At 39.2% G+C, this 18,883-nt stretch overlaps 1 protein-coding gene across 5 annotated transcripts in view; it reads left to right on the top strand.

Annotated features, from left to right (window-relative positions):
• The window catches only part of RC3H2 (ring finger and CCCH-type domains 2), a 61,319-nt gene that overhangs the window by 41,509 nt on the left and 927 nt on the right, over nt 1-18,883 (top strand). For 2 of the 5 annotated variants that reach the window (XM_025475045.3, XM_025475042.3), the window contains 8 exons: nt 1,322-1,468; nt 2,114-2,327; nt 2,771-2,855; nt 3,126-3,207; nt 3,314-3,448; nt 3,917-4,024; nt 4,122-4,270; nt 4,904-10,238. In XM_025475045.3, coding sequence (XP_025330830.1) covers nt 1,322-1,468; nt 2,114-2,327; nt 2,771-2,855; nt 3,126-3,207; nt 3,314-3,448; nt 3,917-4,024; nt 4,122-4,270; nt 4,904-5,099 — 1,116 coding nt within the window. In that variant the 3' untranslated portion in view covers nt 5,100-10,238. Of the gene's footprint in view, nt 1-1,321; nt 1,469-2,113; nt 2,328-2,770; nt 2,856-3,125; nt 3,208-3,313; nt 3,449-3,916; nt 4,025-4,121; nt 4,271-4,903; nt 10,239-18,883 lie in introns of those variants that run through there. The other 3 variants (XM_025475046.3, XM_025475043.3, XM_025475044.3) reach the window with 3 other exon arrangements.

Consider the following 18,883-nt stretch of genomic DNA (forward strand, 5'->3'; position numbering starts at 1 on the left):
TAAATCCAAATTTCTCATCAAACTTAGACTTCTTTAGGGCTCCTGGGTGGCTTGGTTGGTTAAACGGTGGCTTTTGGCTCAGGTCATGATGTCAGGGTCCTGGGGTCAAGCCTCTCGTTGGGCTCCCTGCTCAGTGAGGAGTCAGCTTCTCCCTTTGTCCTTCCCCCTACTCATTCTCTCAACTAAATTTAAAAGAAAAAAAAATTTTTTTTTTAACTTAGACTTCTTCAAAGCAGCTAAATATCTTAACAACAGAGTAATAGAGTTGCCACTTGCTTGATACAAAGATGCATTTACTATTTTTTTTTCATTCTGTGCTTTAAGAAATTAGTATTTCCCTGGGGAGCCTGGTTGGCTCAGTGCATAGAGCATACAACTCTTGATCTTGGAGTTATGAGTTCAAGCCCCACATTGGTATAGAGATTACTTTAAAAAAAAATTTTTTTTTTCCTGACACTCAGTTCTGCCATTTGCTAGTAATATGACTTTGGTTAAGTAATTTAATCTTTTTGACCTTGGCTTTCTATATCTGTACAATCATTAAACTAGATTTAATGATTATTAAACTTTAATATTCTGATCCAGTAATAATTTTCACAGTCCCTTTAAAATTTGTCCAATTTTTTTCTTCTAGTTCAAGAGAGCTGCTTTTGAGTTTTTTTTTTTTTAATTCTACATGGTTTATCAGTTATACTCCCATATTTACATGTTGGTATTTTTTCAGGAGAATTATAAACCTCAGTACCGACTGTGGTGTGTGTATGTGGTGTTTTTTTGTTTTTTTGTTTTTTTTTTTGGAGTACCTCATTCATGTTAGAGATGTTAGAGGCATGCTGTAAGTATTTATTGATTGGTTTTGATAGTATCAGGTTTCTTATGAGTACTTGAAAGGACAAAAAGAAATCATTCTATTTTCTAGGGATCCCTGGGTGGCGCAGTGGTTTAGTGCCTGCCTTTGGCCCAGAGCGGGATCCTGGAGACCCGGGATCGAATCCCATATTGGGCTCCCAGTGCATGGAGCCTGCTTCTCCCTCTGCCTGTGTCTCTGCCTCTCTCTCTCTGTGTGTGTGTGTGACTATCATAAAAAAAAAATTAAAATTAAAATAAATAAAAAATTTTCTATTAATAATGTAAACCCAAATAGTAATGTAATAAACCCAAAAAATACTTATGATGATTATTTTTATTAATTACTGAAGATTTAGTTGTTCTCTATGAAGTCCTGTATATTCTATAGTTGTTACTTTGTATTAGTTACAAATTTGTAAGTTTAAGATTTGTACTAATTGGCTTTGCTATTTTTTTGTTTTGTTTTTATCAGTTCTCTGAGAGTGTGAGTGGTACAAAATTTGAAGAAGATCATCTTTCTCATTATTCTCCCTGGTCTTGTGGCACCATAGGCTCCTGTATAAATGCCATCGATTCAGAGCCCAGAGATGTAATTGCTAATTCAAATGCTGTATTAATGGTATGATTTAGGGGGGCAGGGGGATATCATGCATATTGACTCAAGTTTTAGAGTGATTCAATGCTTTCTTTTCACACTGTTGCTATATAAGTCCTCTGTAAAGCAGCAGAGTTATATTTAAGTTTGAAATAAATTGCATTTGATGTTTAAATTATTTAAGCATAGAGTGAAATAAGTCAATCGGAAAAGGACAAACATATGGTCTCATTCATTTGGGGAATATAAAAATTAGTGAAAGGGAATAAAGGGAAAGGAGAGAAAATGAGTGAACATATCAGTGAGGGTGACAAAACATGAGAGACACCTAACTCTGGGAAATGAACAAGGGGTAGTGGAAGGGGAAGTGGGCAGGGGGTTGGGGTGACTGGGTGATGGGCACTGAGGGGGCACTTGGCAGGATTAGCACTGGGTGTTAGGCTATATGTTGGCAAATTGAACTCCAATAAAAAAATTTAAATTATTTGAGCATAGTTCAGTAGTTTAAAATAGATGTTGGTTTAGGTGTTGGATTACCGTTGAGACCTATAGATAGAGTTAAATTTATCAGAAAACTTAATTACATGTCTTTTGAAAGCATCTATCTGTATATTACTAGCTGAGGTAATAGCTGACAATCCCTTTATTGATTTTCTTTGGTTTATGCAGGATCTGGACAGTGGAGATGTTAAGAGAAGAGTGCATTTATTTGAAACTCAGAGAAGGACAAAAGAAGAAGACCCAATAATTCCATTTAGTGATGGACCTATCATCTCAAAATGGGGTGCAATTTCCAGATCTTCACGTACAGGTTACCATACCACGGATCCTGTCCAGGCCACTGCTTCCCAAGGAAGTGCCACTAAGCCTATCAGTGTATCAGGTAATTCTGCTTACTAATACCTCATCTGATATGTCCTACCACTGTCTGCTTTTTGTTTTATTTTTTTTTTTAAGATTTTATTTATTGATTCACAAGAGACGCACAGGGGCAGAGATATCGGCAGAGGGATAAGCAGGCTCCCCATGGGGAGCCCGATGCGGAACTTAATCCCAAGACCCTGGGATCATGCCCTGAGCCAAATGCAGACCCTCAACTGCTGAGCCACCCAGGCATCCTTAACACTGTGCTTTTTAATCCTCATTTTGTGAGGTACAGAATATTTACCTCCATTTAACAACCACAGGAAGCTCCGAATTAAATGGCTTAGCTAGGAGAGCATGGCTGATTGGATAAAGATAGGGATCTTTTCTTAAAAGTATATGTTCACATTTATATACTGATTTTTCACTTTTCTGATCATTATTTTTTCTGCATGTCTGTAGATTATGTTCCTTATGTCAATGCTGTTGATTCAAGGTGGAGTGCATATGGTAACGAGGCCACATCATCAGCACACTATATTGAACGGTAATGTTACTCTTAATTCTCTTGGATTCTCTATTCTCAGACTTGTATGTATCCTCAGAGTATAGATCCTACCCCCCTGTTATTTGTGAAGTATGTTTTGATGATTTTAGCTATATAACAGATTTCTGGAAAAAAAAATTACCTTTGGAATGATGACTGAAATTTACAGGGTTGATCCATTACAGAAAACATGTATGGTGTGTGGCCATTAATGCTTCAGTTACTTCATCGATTTCACTTTTATAACTGTAAACCTGTTTCTCTTTAAAGGGACAGATTCATTGTTACCGATATATCTGGTCATCGAAAGCATTCCAGTACTGGAGACCTCTTGAGCATTGAACTTCAGCAGGTAGACTGTTGCTCAGCTTTGAAAGCTTAAAAAATAAAATGACAGTTGAAGCTGTGGTTGGAAGCTAACTTTCGTTTTGTTTTGTTTTGTTTTGTTTTTCCTATAGGCCAAGAGTAACTCATTGCTTCTTCAAAGGGAGGCCAATGCTCTGGCCATGCAGCAGAAGTGGAATTCCCTGGATGAAGGCCGTCACCTTTCCTTAAATCTTCTAAGCAAAGAAATTGAACTGAGAAATGGAGAGGTAAAGAAACAACCTCCCAGCTTCATGCTTAATGCATTTGATGTTTGCGATTATGTTGGTTTATGCCACTACTTAGTGCATGTAAGTGTGCCTTTTTCTAGTGGATGATTGCTTTTAAAACTCAGGATAGAGGGCAGCCCCGATGGCCCAGCAGTTTGGCCTCGCCTTTGGCCTGGGGTATGGTCCTGGAGACCCGGGATCGAGTCCTGCATTGGGCTCCCTGCGTGGAGCCTGCTTATCCCTCTGCCCGTGTCTCTGCCTCTCTCTCTTTCTCTGTGTCTGTCATGAATGAATGAATGAATAAATAAATCAACCAACCAACCAACCAACCAACCTACCTCAGGATAGAAATAACATTGTAGTACCAGATTTCTTATATAATTATTTCAATCTTTGGGCTTCCCAGTTTCATCTAAATGGGAAGCCCCAGCTTCCACAGGTATAAATTAGCATTTTTCTTAATTACAGAGTGATTACACAGAAGATGCAAGCGATACTAAGCCTGATAGGGATATTGAGTTAGAGCTTTCGGCACTTGATACTGATGAACCTGATGGACAAGGGGAACAAATTGAAGTAAGTACCACAATTAGATATTTAGGAGGCTTTCTTCCGTTGGAAATTAAAGTATAAAATACTTTCATAGTGAAAGATCAACATTTTATTTTCGTAGGAGATCCTGGACATACAGCTTGGTATCAGTTCTCAAAATGATCAGTTGCTGAATGGAACAGCAGTGGAAAATGGGCACCCAGTCCAGCAGCACCAAAAGGAGCCGCTGGAGCAGAAGAGACAGAGTTTAGGTGAAGACCATGTGATTCTGTGAGTGTTAGACAGATAATTCTTAACCAGTGGACATAGGCTGTGAATATTTAAAGAGAAATAGATGCAGTGTCCAGTGCGTTTTTGGCTTTATTCTGTGAGGGGAAGACCCTGTGTAATAGGACAATAATTAGGTCAGTCTGGATTTGTAGGAGAGAAGAGGGAAATTTGAACGAACAGAGTAGCCCATTTAAGTTGCCTGAAACTTGCTTTTTGTTGGGATAAAAGTTTGTCCTCATGCTCCAGCATCAAGTTATACTTCCTCAGTCTGGTAGGCTGACTTCTAGATGGCACAATGGAGAATTAAGACGAGATGTAGGGTTTCCCTTTTTAAAAATCATATTAAGGTATTCTTGGATTTAATATTGCCATTTTATATAATTACTGTCAAAAATATGGGTTACGCTTGAAGTTGATAGTTTGTTGGCCTTAATCAATATTTTAATTTTTTTAATATTTTTGGAAAATGGGACTTTTTTTTAGTGAACGCTGATACTTTTTAGTGATAAAGACATGTCTTTGTGAGGGGCTCTTCAGGTTTGTTACGACTTGTATTAATTAAGCGTATATGGTTATTCTTTAAAGTTTTCACTTAAAGCTAATTTGTTTTCAACGTCATTTATTTTCTCCCAGGGAGGAGCAAAAAACAATTCTGCCGGTAACTTCTTGCTTTAGCCAGCCACTCCCAGTGTCCATTGGCAATGCAAGTTGTCTCCCCATCACCACATCCGTCAGTGTTGGCAACCTCATTCTGAAAACTCATGTTATGTCTGAAGATAAAAACGACTTTTTAAAACCTGTTGCAAATGGGAAGATGGTTAACAGCTGAAAGGAGGTTCATCCTTCAAATTTGTGACCATACCATGGAAGCATTTACACTAGCTTTTTATATATATAATATATATTATATAATGTATATTTTTTTTAAAAAAGATATTACTGGGGGCATCCATTTCCTGTGGACTCTTTGATACTTCAAGCCCTCTTGCATTAGCATTATGAAAAAAAAAGAAAATTTACTTTACTAGGGTAACACGTTCACTTTCCAGAGGTGATTGGAATTTGGACATTTAACTTAAGCTTCAAGCAGCTTTTTATGAGTTTGTAGCAATCCGGTGCAGTAACTGAGCCATTTCCTATTTTAAATGGCTTCTATAGAAAATTAACAACTCAGTTATTAAACTAGCAGGATCCTACAATGATACATCTAGTGAAAGTAGACTTTAATTAACTTATTTATTTCTATTTTTATGTTTTGCTGAGAGAAATTTCCATCTCATTCCAGCTGCTTTATTTATCTTTTTCATGGAACTTTGCATGGATTTTTAAAATTTTTTCTTTCTTTTCCCTTTTTTTCTTTTTTTTTCCTTTTTCTTTCTTTCTCTTTTTTTTTTTTTTTTTTTTTTTACCTTGAAGAGTGGAGTTAGACGTTCTTACCATAGAATTTTACAGGGTTATATACTAGCTTTCTTTACTGCATTATATGTAGGAGTGTGGTGCAGTGCTTTTATCTGTAGCATTGAAATTTTTTTAGTTTTCCATTTTTCAAGAATAGTTTCTGCTTTGTTAATATTTATACACAGGCTACTTGTTGAAGTAAGTAATTAAATATATAACCAAGTGCCTAAGTCTTTCAGCTGATGTACTAGATATTAAATTCTCCTAAGTTATGCAGAATCGTTTTTAAAATTTTGATAAATTATGCACTAATGTAATGGCAGTTTTTTAAAATGCAGATTTAAGCCTGTACGTTATTGAATCTGATGACTTGGCAAAAGAATCAGGTGCTTTCAGCTTTCTTGAGAAAACCCTGTATGTAGTGTTTGCACTGACTAACAAGATGGTATTGCTGGGTTGTGTTTTCTTTTTTTTTAACTAATTAATTTGGATGTTCATTGCAATATCTTGGTTAAATATTGTTTGTTGTTACTTCACGTTGGGGTTTAATTTTCCTTGTTTTCTGACTGTTAGGTTGATAAGACTATGAACCATGTAATAATAGGACATTGGCTAACCTTTATTCATACTTAAAAACACGAATAATTTCTGCCCTGCTAAATGTGACTGAAAAGTGGACCTGGCATCTGGAAGTATGCAGTATGTTCAACCATCCATGCCCCAGATTTGTGGGAGGTATTTTACTGAAACCTAAATTTCAGTCAACATTTGGAAACAAAAGCCGGGCATTCCTTCCTGGTGATCTTACCTATAGTTTGTCTCTTTGTTTTCCCTCGGTTTCTTTGAGATTAGTTTGACTTTTATTATTATTTTTTTAATTAACTTCTGTGAAGTTGTTTACTCTGAAAATTGTACTGGAATATTTTAAGCCAAGCTGATCTTTCACCAGGTGTACTGTATGTAAGGGCTTTTCCTGCTAGCAAGATGCTTAAACAGGATCATGTTATTGGTCGTCTGAGCTATTTAGTTGTTTTACAAAACCACAGCATTGTATCAGATAAGATTTTGATAAAAAGTTTTGTGCACATTTCCAGGGGTGGGAGGGTTGACATTTCCCTGAAATTTCTTGATCAGAATGAGTAAATACTGGTGTTTGATACCTGTCTTAATGAACATGCTCATAAGGTGACTGATAAGTTGTAAATATACCTGAGAAACAAAGGGGGTAGTTTTGATATTCTGGTGTCAGTATGGAAGATCTTACACATTTATTTAATATTCAAATGTATGAAGATGTTTGTAGCATAACAGCACAGTAGCTTTGACTTTGTTTCCTTGGGTTAGTACTGTACCTTTATGCCATGGCCAGTGCTCCCTATCCCTACAAAGACATTTTATTTATTTCATTCTGTAACCTGAAATGAATAGGAACAAGAGTTTTAAACCATGTTACATTAACTTATTTCTGACATTATAAATTAGCCTAGGATATTACAGGAACATGATTGTTATATAATTTATATCAGAACCCTTCTATAAATATGTGCTTATTACATTTAAAATGCTTCCAATGTACTTTATTTACTGTTTGTATTTCCAAAAAAGGGTATGCAAACTAGTATGTCTATTTCATGGATATTTAAATAGTGAGATCTTCCATGTTGAAGGTAATGTATTTTTTTTTAAGATTTTAAAATTACTATTTTGTTACAAAATAGAGACCTATTAACAGTTTGAGAGCTCCTTATGTGCCCTCAGGGAAAGAACCCTCTGTGCAACAGAACTACGCAAAACATCTTCAGCACGTTCTGAGGGTGAATATATACTACATAAATTGATCTTGTGTATTTAACCTTATCTTTTTAATTTTAAAACTGAAATTTTGAAACTTGGTTGTGCTCTGCTGGAGGGGTTTGGGATAAACTGCTTAGGTGTTTGCCTACTTGTCCAGTGAAATTACATTTGCATCAGTGTATGTATATACCTGCCAACCTTACTGGTATGTCTCAGAACATTTATATTAAAATAATGCTTGTCTTGCAGCAGGTGATCCCATAAAACAATAACTCCCTGTTCTTAAAAACTTACTCTTGTTCTCACTAACAACATAGGAATTGTTTTTGTGTTGGGATTTTTCTGTATTGCATCCTTTATGTGTAGTGACCATCTTCTGTTTCTCTTGGTGGGTTTCATGTGAAGGAAAGACATTGGTTCTCTGCCACTTCAGAAGAAAGAGCAGTTTTTCTGATCCTTCTTCAGAAAGTTAACTCCCTGATGTCATGGAGGAAAAAAATTATAAATCAGATCGAGGATGTGACTTTTTAAAATTGGGTACATTCCCCATCATTTGACCCTTTTACCAACATGTTGTGATGTATGTATGTTTGAAATCAGTACAAAAGACAATAGGAGAGGAAAGGTGTGATGTTGGTAATTAAACTGCATATGGTGCCTGTGGTGTAATTATGAAAAAGTCGTCTAATGTCTGGAAAGTGGGAAAATGGTAGGGTGTTTGTTTTACTTTTTGTGGTTTTGTTTTTCCATTTCTAAATCCCACTCTGAAGGCTGTATGCCTTGTTCAGATTCTGTGAATAGAGCCTCAGTAGTTTTCCTTTGTTAGCGTCAGTACATTTTCTAAAACCTGAGAAAGTGACGTATGTATTCCACCTTACCTGAGCAGAGCAGATTCCCTTGCCTTTCCTGCCATGACTTCCTTTCAGTAGCGTCTGGTAAGCCAGTGTCATGCATGAAGTTGGTGCATCATAGTTTTCAAGAGAAGGTAGTGCTTCACTGGGTCGGTGGCACTGATTTTTTTTTTCCTAGTAATTTACTCTCACAAGACAATAGTAAGAGAAACCTCCCCTTCTGTACGAGAACTGAAATATACCATTTATATGGATCTAGTCATTTTCACTCAAATTTCGAGTTGATTCTAAGTATATAAAGCACATCCCAATTTTATATGCTGCCTTGAGAAAATTATAGGATGCACAGCATACTCTAGGAATTTAAAATGGGATCATTTAAACATTTGAAAACATTGTTTTAAAACCCATCTAGCTAACTCTTGCATTTTTGATGTTAAAGCCCATGTTGTCTCATTGATAGGGGTGGAATTGTAATGATCAGATTCAGTATGTGATATCAACTTTGAATCTGAATATTTCTTCCCTACCTTCTTCATGTAGTCTTCTGAGCAGACTGTCACCAGTATTGGTAACTGAGTAGTTAAAGGGAAAGGTTGCATTGCAACTATGTATTAGTTTCCTGGAAGAACTTTTCTTGTGTTTTAGTGATGAAGAGTGTCCATGGGATCACTTACTGTAACTCCTTCACAAGAACCCCTTCTGCAAGCAGAACACAAATGAACATGCTCCAGGAGTATCCCATTTTCTGGATAAATTGAAAACATTTGCTAGTTACTCCTTTATACTAGCAGTTTCTTTGTATCCCTTTGCTGGCAAGGGAATACAGGGAGTCAAGGCCACTGATCAGAACACCCCACATTTGAGTGGAGTCTTATTTCTACTCCAAGAGCAGTTATTCCCCCAATTCCAAAACTGGCATTTTTTTTCTTTTTTTAAATAAAAATTTAAAAATATCCTCAAACCAGTGGAACATAGACACTGGCTGCACTTAGTACTGCCAAAAGCCAAGGTCATTTGCATATATTCCATCTATCTGTCGAGAATTAGGCCTCACTTTATAACCCAAGGCATGGAAGTGCATGCATTCTCTTAGCTGGGCAAACAATTATACTGTAGTTGTGATACAACACATGTGGCTTTTATTTGTACTGCACATATCCACTGTACAGCCACTTGGGAGTATCGTGGTTAGCTTGCAGCAACTGCTGTCTGCATTTAATACTGTTTATTGCATATTCTTTTCCCTGGAAGTGAAAGAGAGATGTTTTTCTTGTTGCATTGATTACATTTTATAAATTTGCTTAGCTGGAAAGTTTGGGAAAAGAGGCCTGTTTGTCAATTGTACAACCGATTGTGAAGCTCTAGTGTGAATATTTTTACGTCTGTATTAGACATTTTCTTTGCAAATCTATTGTTCGATTGAAATGTAAATGAAATTAAAGATGGTGTACACCCATCATGTAAAAAGCAGGCACCATCTCTAAGATGGATTTAATGCTCATTTTTAAGGCATATACTCAGCTTCTATTTAAAACTATAATTTAAAATAATTCTGTACAATGAAATGGGGAATATATATGGGAATAAATTCTATTCCATTTATTTCAATTTGAATTTCCAAATTGTAATGTTTCCCTTTGTGCTATAGGAATAGGGTTAAATGGGGGAAGGCTAGGATTTATAAGGCCTGTATATGGGGGGAGGGCAGAGATGGAACAATGAGGGTTGTGATGATAGTGAATAGCAAAGAGTGAATTCTGTGTGTTTTTGCTGTAGCACTGAAGTGAAGAGATATTAGCTTTGGCTGTTCACAGAATAGAGCATCATGATTTTCAGTGTTTGAGAGAAAATTGATGGAAAAAGTTTGCAGTACTTGACATGTATTTGCATGCACAAAATAAAATTATTTGTCCACCTTAAAAGTTGTTTTAGTGTCAATATTAAGTTCATGGTGCATTTTAGTTATATTGATATCCTTGGTATACTTTTTTGGCTCTATTAAGCTACCAGGATACTCCTTGCGATTTAATCACCTGCTTCAGGGCATCTGGCTGGCTTCGTTGGTAGAGCATGGGACTCTTGATCTTGGTTGTGAGTTCAAGCCCCATATGGGGGGTAGATTGTACTAAGAATCTTTTTTTTTTTTTTTTTAAGATTTTATCTATTCATGAGAGAAAGAGAGAGAGAGGCAGAGACACAGGGAGAGGGAGAAGCAGGCTCCATGCAGGGAGCCTGATGTGGGACTCTATCCTAGGACCCAGGAGGCAGGCACCAAACTACTGAGCCACCCAGGGACCCCTCCCCACCCCCCCCCCTTTTTTTTAGATTTATTATATGAGAAGGAGCACATGAGTCGGCAGGGGGAGGGGGAGGGAGAGACTCTCCAGCAGTCTCCTTCACTGAGCGTGGAGTCCCATGAGAGGCTTGATCTGTGACAACCCATGAGATCAACCTGAGTCAAAACCAAGAGTCAGATACTTAACCAACTGAGCCACCCAGGCACCCTTAAAATTAAAGATCTTTAAAATAAATAAATATAATCCCCTGCCTCATGCCTACATGCCTGGGAAGAATCTGAAAGAATGAATAGACCCAGGGAGGTTGAAATATTTTGTAATCCAATCAGTCAATTCAATCATTCAGATACAAACAAATTACTTTCTATATGGGAGATGAGGGCATAGATAATACTAGCAGTTCACAATCTAGGGGAGTTCATAAATAACTAATGTGTCATAGAAGTACAAAGACACTTCTGTGGAACCTCAATATGAACAGATAATGGCCTGAGTGGATGGAAACACCATTGCCACTGGGCCTTGAGTAGTTTTACTCATTTAGTCAGCTGATATATTTTAGGCCCCAGTCTGTACTGGTCATTAAGGTTAAAGGTCAATAAAACACGAACTCTTCCTCCAGAAGCTCATGGTGTGGAAAATGGGAAAGACAAATCTGAACAAGCAGCTTATTGAGCTATGTTCTAATGTAGGGTGTATGGAAATTTCAGAAGGGAAACTATGGGGCAGATGGTAGTGGTGGTGAGCGGGGGGAGAGGTTTCTGTGAGAAATTATCCTATGCTAGACTTTGTAGGCTGAATAATATGTCACCAGGTACAGAGAGGGGAGAAAACACCCCGCACACCTAGTCTACCTTCACGACAACCCACTCTATCTTAACGTCCTTCATTGTAGATCTTATGACTCCTGTTTTGTACCTGAGATGATAAGTAACTTGCTCAAGACCTCCTAGGAAGTTAGTGGAGTCAGAATTCAGAACCCAAGTCTGTTCTACCTCCCAAAGGGTAGGGATTGATGATGGGGGTTGTGTTACAGTGGAAAATATGTTTGAGGAATAGCTTAACTAACATGTTCCAGACACAGTTCTTTTTTTTTTTTTTTTTTAAGATTTTATTTATTCACTCATGAGAGACACAGATAGAGCAGCAGAGACACAGGCAGAGGGAGAAGCAGGCTCCATGCAGGGAGCCTGACGTGGGACTCGATCTCGGGTCTCCAGGATCACACGCCCTGGACTGAAGGCGGCGCTAAACCGCTGCGCCACCCGGGCTGCCCTCCAGACACAGTTCTAAATGCTATAGTTATATTAAAGTCTAGGACCATCACTGTCACCATTTTATAGAGGAGAAAACCAAGCGAATTTGCCTGAATTCACATGGCTAGATGAGGTAGGTAGGGATCTCTATGAAGGGCATTGAATACCATAATAAAAAGACCGTTAGGGAGTCTTGGAAGTTAGATGATCTGAACAATCTGGGGTTGGTAGTGTGAGGTGAATCTGGAGACAGACTAGGGAAGCCAGGTCAGCAATCTAGGTAAGAAGTGTTCAGAGCATGGCCAACCAGGAGGGAAGAGGGGTGACTCTGAGAAGCAGCAGAGAGCAACTGATGGGATTTGTTGTAGAGAGAAGACACTAGACATCTACACGTTACAGTGGATTAGGTTTGGCTTAGAGTCCCAGACCTCACTGCTGAGAACAGAGCCGTATTTGTGAGACATGTAATCTTGTGTAAGCCTGGAGTGACAATTCAGATCATGAAGAAGAAGAGAAGAAGATAGTGGGTCCAAGTGAAGGAGAGGAAATTTAAATGAAAGTCTAGGAAAATTTTCTCTCCTTTATTGTACCTGTCGGAGTAATTAGCATGCACTTTAACAAAGACTTGCAGTAAAAACCTTAATGGAAAAACCCCACAGTGCAGTAGTTCAAACCTACATGCACACTGCAATGACCTAGGGATCTTTGAAAAATCCCAAAGTCCAGAACACACCTCAGACCCTTTAAATCACAATCTCTGGGGATGGGACAAGGTATCCCTACTTTTAAAGCTCCCCACCTGAATGCGTCCAGTGCAAAAGAAGTTTGGGAATCACTGCTGTAATGCTATAATGAATTAAGATAGATTTGGGACCTATCTTAGCCAAGGTATAAAAAAACACCCATTGCCAAATGTTCAGGCCCATTTGGTTCACAGAGACAACATTCAACAAATACCTGCTTTTTTTTTTTTTTTTTTTTTAAGATTTTATTTGACAGAGTGAGAATGCACATGTACAAGTAGGTAGAAACAGCAGGCAGAGAGGGAGAAACCGGATCCCCGCTGGGCAGCGAGCCTGAGGCTGGGCTTGATCCCAGGACCCTGGGGTCATGACCTGAACTGAAAGACAACCCACTGAGCCACCCAGGCACCGGCACCTTGCAACAAATATCTTTATGACAATCTACTATGTACCAGGCCTGAAGGATATAGGTGTGAAATAGTCCCTTCCTTTGTGAAACAGAGTTGAAGGGATAGACAAGACACAGAAGGTGAATTTAGATCATGAGGAGGACTACAAGCGGAATGACTAGAATATAACCAGCTGATGAGATTTTGCAAGGTGGGAGTGGTAAGTCTCAGGACTGTGGGCAGTTTTAGATAGGGTGGTCTGGATCCCATCTCAAACTTAACATGTCAAAGACGGAGTTTCTGGGATTCCTCAGCTCTCCAAACTACACCTCCAGTTGTTCCCTCCCTGTCCCCTCCCAGCCCTGCCACCCATTTCAGTTACTTCCCCCTGGATCACTGTCCCTCACACTTAGTCCAGCAGCAAATCCTGTCAGCTCTACCTTCAAAATATATTCAGAATTTGACCACTTCTCACCACCTAGGTCTGAGCCACAATCATCTTTCACCTGAATTAGCCTGAATAGCCTTCTGTTCTCCTGGCTTCGGCCCTTGTCTCCCTCTTCAGCAGTGATCCCTTTAAACTGTGAAGTCTGATCATTTCACTCCTGTACTCAAAACCTTTCAAATGTGTCAGAGTGAAATCATCAAAATGAAAGCCAAAGCCCCTGGTTTCTTTTGCTCACTAGGCTCCAGCTGCACTGGCCACTTAGGTGTTCACCATGCCAGGCATGCTTCCAGCATAGGGCTTTTATGCTTGTTATTCTCTAAAAGATAAAGGCTCCCCCCAGCCTTACCAGGTAGCTTCATGATGAACTAGTCCCTTTTTCTTAAGGTCTTTACTCAAAAGTCAACCTATGTGAAACCTGGATGGAAAGTCATGGTGGGGTAGGAGTGGGGGTTCCTACTTAAAATAGATATTTTAACCCAAGAGACTGGATGAGTTCAACTTTATATTCTGAAGTAATAATTGATTCACAGGAAGTTGCAAAAATACTAGAGGACCAATGCACCCTTCACACAGTTTCCCCACGGATAGCATCTTTTGTAACTATAGCAAAATAGCAAAACCAGGGAAGTGACATTGGTGACAATCCACACACCTTGTTCAGATGTCATCTGCTTCACATGCACTCATTTGCGTGTGTATGTGTAGCTCTTTATCACATGTGATTTGTGGAACTACCACTACTCCCAGGATAACAGAACTGGAAAAAAAAAAAAAAGTAACAATGTTTGCTCACCTCAGTGACCCTTCATGCTACCTTTACATTCATATCCATTCCCCTCCCTTATCCTCATTCATCCCTAACCCCTGGCAACAACTGATCTAGTCTCTATTGCTATAACTTTGTCATTTTGAGCATATTATATAAATGAAATTGTACAGGATGTAACCTTTTGAGACTGGCTTTTTACACTCAGCCTAATTCCCTTGAGATCCATCCAAATTGTCACATGTACTAATACTTTGCTCCTTTTTACTGCTGAGCTGTAAATATACCATTTTGTTTAAGCATTCACCTGTTGAAAAACATGTGGGTTGCTTCAAATCTTTGACTATTACAAATAAAGCTGCTTTGAACATTTATGAACACATATTTTTGTGTGGACGTAACATTTTTTGTTCTCGTATTTATTGAGCAAATACACTGGTGGTGTTGGGCTACCCCTGAAAGGAATGGATAAATTGGACTTAAGGAGTCTTAAAAATGGACAAATTCCTTCAAAGAACGATTTACCAAAAGAGATACAAAATCAAAAGGAGGGGCACCTGGGTGACTCAGTGGTTAAAGCATCTGCCTTCAGCTCAGGTCATGATCCTGAGTCCCACATCAGGCTCCCCACAGGGAGCCTGCTTCTCCCTCTGCCTATGTCTCTGCCTCTGTGTGTGTGTCTCTCATGAGTAAATAAATAAAATCTTTAAAGAAAAAATCAAAAGGAAAACTGTACTAAGTCTTGTATTAGTTATCTATTGTCACAAAACAAATTACCCCAAGGACCCAGTGGCTTAATGTCACAACACCCATCATCCTGTGGTATCTGTGAGTCCGGAATCTGCGTGTGACTTTGGTGGGGTCATGTGCCTCAGGTCTCACAGGGGTTGAATGGTGCCTGCTCACCTGGGGAAGTGTCTGCTCCCCAGCCTATTCCCTGGATTGCTGGCAGGATTCAGTACCTCTCGAGCTGTTGGAATGAGGGCCTCAGTTTCTCGTTGAAGGCTACCCTCAGTTCATTGCCACTTGAGCCCCTCAAAATCAATATGGTGGTTTGGCTCATCCAAGCAGCAAACAAGAAGAGTCTGAGACGGGGGTAGGGGGTGTGAGGGGGAGGATGGGGAGCAGGTAGAGAGCTAGTGGAGAGTAGCTGTAAAGAAGTCACAATCTTTTATAACCTGTGATCTTGGAAACAGATCCCATCTCTTTTGTCATTATTACTTAGAAGCAAGTCATTTGGTCCAGACCACAGTCAGGAACTGATATAGCTCCCAAAGCCACCCCTCCCATCACCTGTTATTCATCTTCTGTGTAAACCCCTTCCCCTGAGTGTAGACTTGACTTAGGGACCTTTTTATCTCCAGTCAGGAGACAGAAACTGCACAGGGGGAAGTTTCATACAAAGAATTCTTACAATCTAATAAATTAATGACTGTAAGAAAAAAGGAAATTCCATAGGGCTATGGAATTCCATATCCTACGGCTTAGAGAAATTCCATCTGGTATGTCCTACTTGAGGAAGGACATACTTGGAAAGAGCTCCCCTTCCCAAGACTGTGGTGCAGACCTCACTACAGAAGGTGAAGTTCAGCCTACTGCACAGCAGAGAAGTTTGCTGATGTGCCCAGGCTGAAACTGGTTGCTGGCCAGCAGAAAGTATGTCTCTGGACCACAGGTGAGCTACACAGGAATCTGTGTGGGTACATGGCACCAGTGCAGACAGGAAGCCTTTGTGTGACAACGCAGGTAGAAGGTCTTGAGGCTACCAATTTTCATGTTCAGAAGGCCATGGGAAAAATATTGCTAGACCAACCAAGGTTGCATACCTACACAAAGTACAATACATCATATCCAAATTGGGTTTATCTCAGGAATGTAAAGTTTGTTTAGCATATGAAAATCAATCAGAGTCATCCACCATATTAACAGAAGAAAAATTCTGTTATAAGATCTCAAAAATTAACGGAGCTCCATTCTGATTGGCTTCTAGAAATTAAAAATCTATACAAAATAAGAGAAACTCAAATACTTCTAAAAAAGAGGAAATCTTGTTCCTTACATTTTAAGTGTGCAAGCTATTTAAAGAAAAATACAACTAAAGCCACAAAAGCAAAGAGGTTTCCTGAATTTCTCCAATGCCTTAATCAAAACTTTCAAAAGAAATTTAACTGCTCCTTAAAGACAATCCAACATCTAAAGAAAAGTTCAGTTAACAAAATTCAATCCCTCACCAAAGAGAACACTTTTATTTTTATTTTTTTACATTACATTTTTTAATTTAAATTCAATTTGCCAACAAGGATAACACTTTTAAAACTTATATATATTTTTTAAAATTTTATTTATTTTAATTTTATTTATTCATTCATGAGAGACACACACATAGAGAGAAGCAGAGACACAGGCAGAGGGAGAAGCAGGCTCCATGCAGGGAGCTTGATGTGGGACTCGATCCTGGATCCCAGGATCATGCCCTGAGCCGAAGGCAGATGCTCAACCACTGAGCTACCCAGGCGTTCCTGATTTTATATTTAATACAAGAAGAAAAAGCTGTTTAATTTCTAAATAAGAAAGACATTCAATTGCCACAAACTGGCTCCATACCCCTAAAAAAGAGGGAAAGAAGGAACGGAGGCAGGGAGGAGAGAGAAAAGAAAGAAAGGAAAGAAAAAGACTGGCTGTTCCAGTCTTCATACTGCTTCATGTCACCCCAAACTGTCTCTAGACCTTTAATACTTCAATAAGAAAAAATTCAGGGTTTCCTGGATGGCTGTTATTTAAGTGTCTGACTTTGATCAGGTCATGATCTCAGGATCTAGGGAATGAGCTCTGCCTGGAGCCCTGCCTGGACCCCTGCCTAGGGCTCCACACTCTGCAGGGAGTTTGCTTGTCCCTCCCCCTCTATTCCTCCCTCCATGCATCCTCACTAACTAACTAACTAACTAACTAACTAACTAACTAACTAACTAACTAACATCTGAGTGGGGTGCCTGGGTGGCAGAGTCAATTAAGCATCCAACTCCTGGTTTCCGCTCAGGTTGTGATGTGAGTTGTGATCTCGGGCACTCAGCGGTTTACTGGTGCCTTCAGCCCAGGGCCTGATCCTGGAGACCTGGATTCGAGTCCCACATCGGGCTCCCTGGACGGAACCTGCTTCTCCCTCTGCCTGTGTCTCTGCCTCTCCCTCTCTCTCTCTCTCTCTCTCTCATGAATAAATAAATAAAATCTTCAGAAAGAAAAAATGAGTTTTGATCCCAAGGTCCTGAGATTGAGCTTGCCCCTGAGTCGGCCTCGGACTCTGAAATCAGCATGGAATCTCCTTAAGTTTCTCTCTCCCTCTCCTTCCTCTCCCCACCCTTGCACTTGCTCGCACTCTCTCTCCCTCCCTCTAAAGTAAATAAATCTTAAAAAAAAAAAAAAATGACAAGGACAAATTTGTTCTAAATTTACAAAAATATTGGTGGAAACTCAGTGGAAGACCAAATCCTGTTTTATGTCTATCATAATCTGGAAAAACTCCAAGCCTAGAAATATATGCCTCAAGGGCATTTATGCTTTTTTTTTTTTTTTTTGATAGTCACAGAGACAGAGAGAGAGAGAGGCAGAGACACAGGCAGAGGGAGAAGCAGGCTCGATGCAGGGAGCCTGACATGGGACTGGACTGAAGGTGCTGCTAAACTGCTGAGCCACCTGGGCGGCCCGTATTTATGCATTTTTACATGAATTTCATTCAATTACTTCAAAACTTCAAATATGTTTAATAACAGTTTGTAAATCTTTTGGTTGGACCAAGATTTTCCTTGATAGAAGGCAAATGCTTTAATAGTCACAAAACCACTTATGGATTTCGGTTTTCCAGCTAAGAAATACTTTTCAGTATGCTCTATGAATAAAGAAACAAAAACCTCACAAGTAAAATACTTTAAGAACTATAAATAACATATGGTACTTCCATTAGGCAGAAATGTCATTATCCACACCATCCCCAAATTCTAAGTTGAGCAGTCCTGTTGAGTATTGTTAGGTAACTAACTCATATATACAGTCATACTCCTGACAGATGCAAACTATATTCCCAACAAGGATACCACTAGATAGACCTCTCCATCATATCAGGAGAGTAAATATATTAAGAGAGACAGCAATGAAAATCAGCCTAAACTGTACCAGAAGAGGGGCAGCCTAGGGTGTCTCAGCAGTTTAGTGCCGCCTTCAGCCCAGGGCCTGATCCTGGAGACCTGGATTCAAGTCCCATGTCGGGCTCCCTGCATGGAACCTGCTTCTCCCTCTGCCTGTGTCTCTGCCTCTTTCTCTCTCTCTGTCTCTCATAAATAAATAAATAAATAAATAAATAAATAAATAAATAAAATCTTTAAAAAAAAAAACTACCAGAAGGGACAATTTCAGGTAGTATTAACCACAAAAAAAAAATCTTTTTTTTTTTTTGAGAGAGAGCGAGTGTGAGCAGAGTGGTGGGGTGGCAGAGAGAGGGAAAGAGACTCCCAAGCAGGCTCCATGCCTAGCACAGAGCCAGACACGGGGCTGATCCCAGGACCCTGAGATTATGACCCGAGCCATAATCAGTTGGGCAATTAAACAACTGAGCCACCCAGGTGCCCGCCCAAATTATTCTTAAACTCTAGAATACATACATATAAAGTTATATAT

The sequence above is a fragment of the Canis lupus genome, chromosome 9, assembly GCF_003254725.2.
Source record: "Canis lupus dingo isolate Sandy chromosome 9, ASM325472v2, whole genome shotgun sequence".
NCBI lineage: Eukaryota > Metazoa > Chordata > Mammalia > Carnivora > Canidae > Canis > Canis lupus.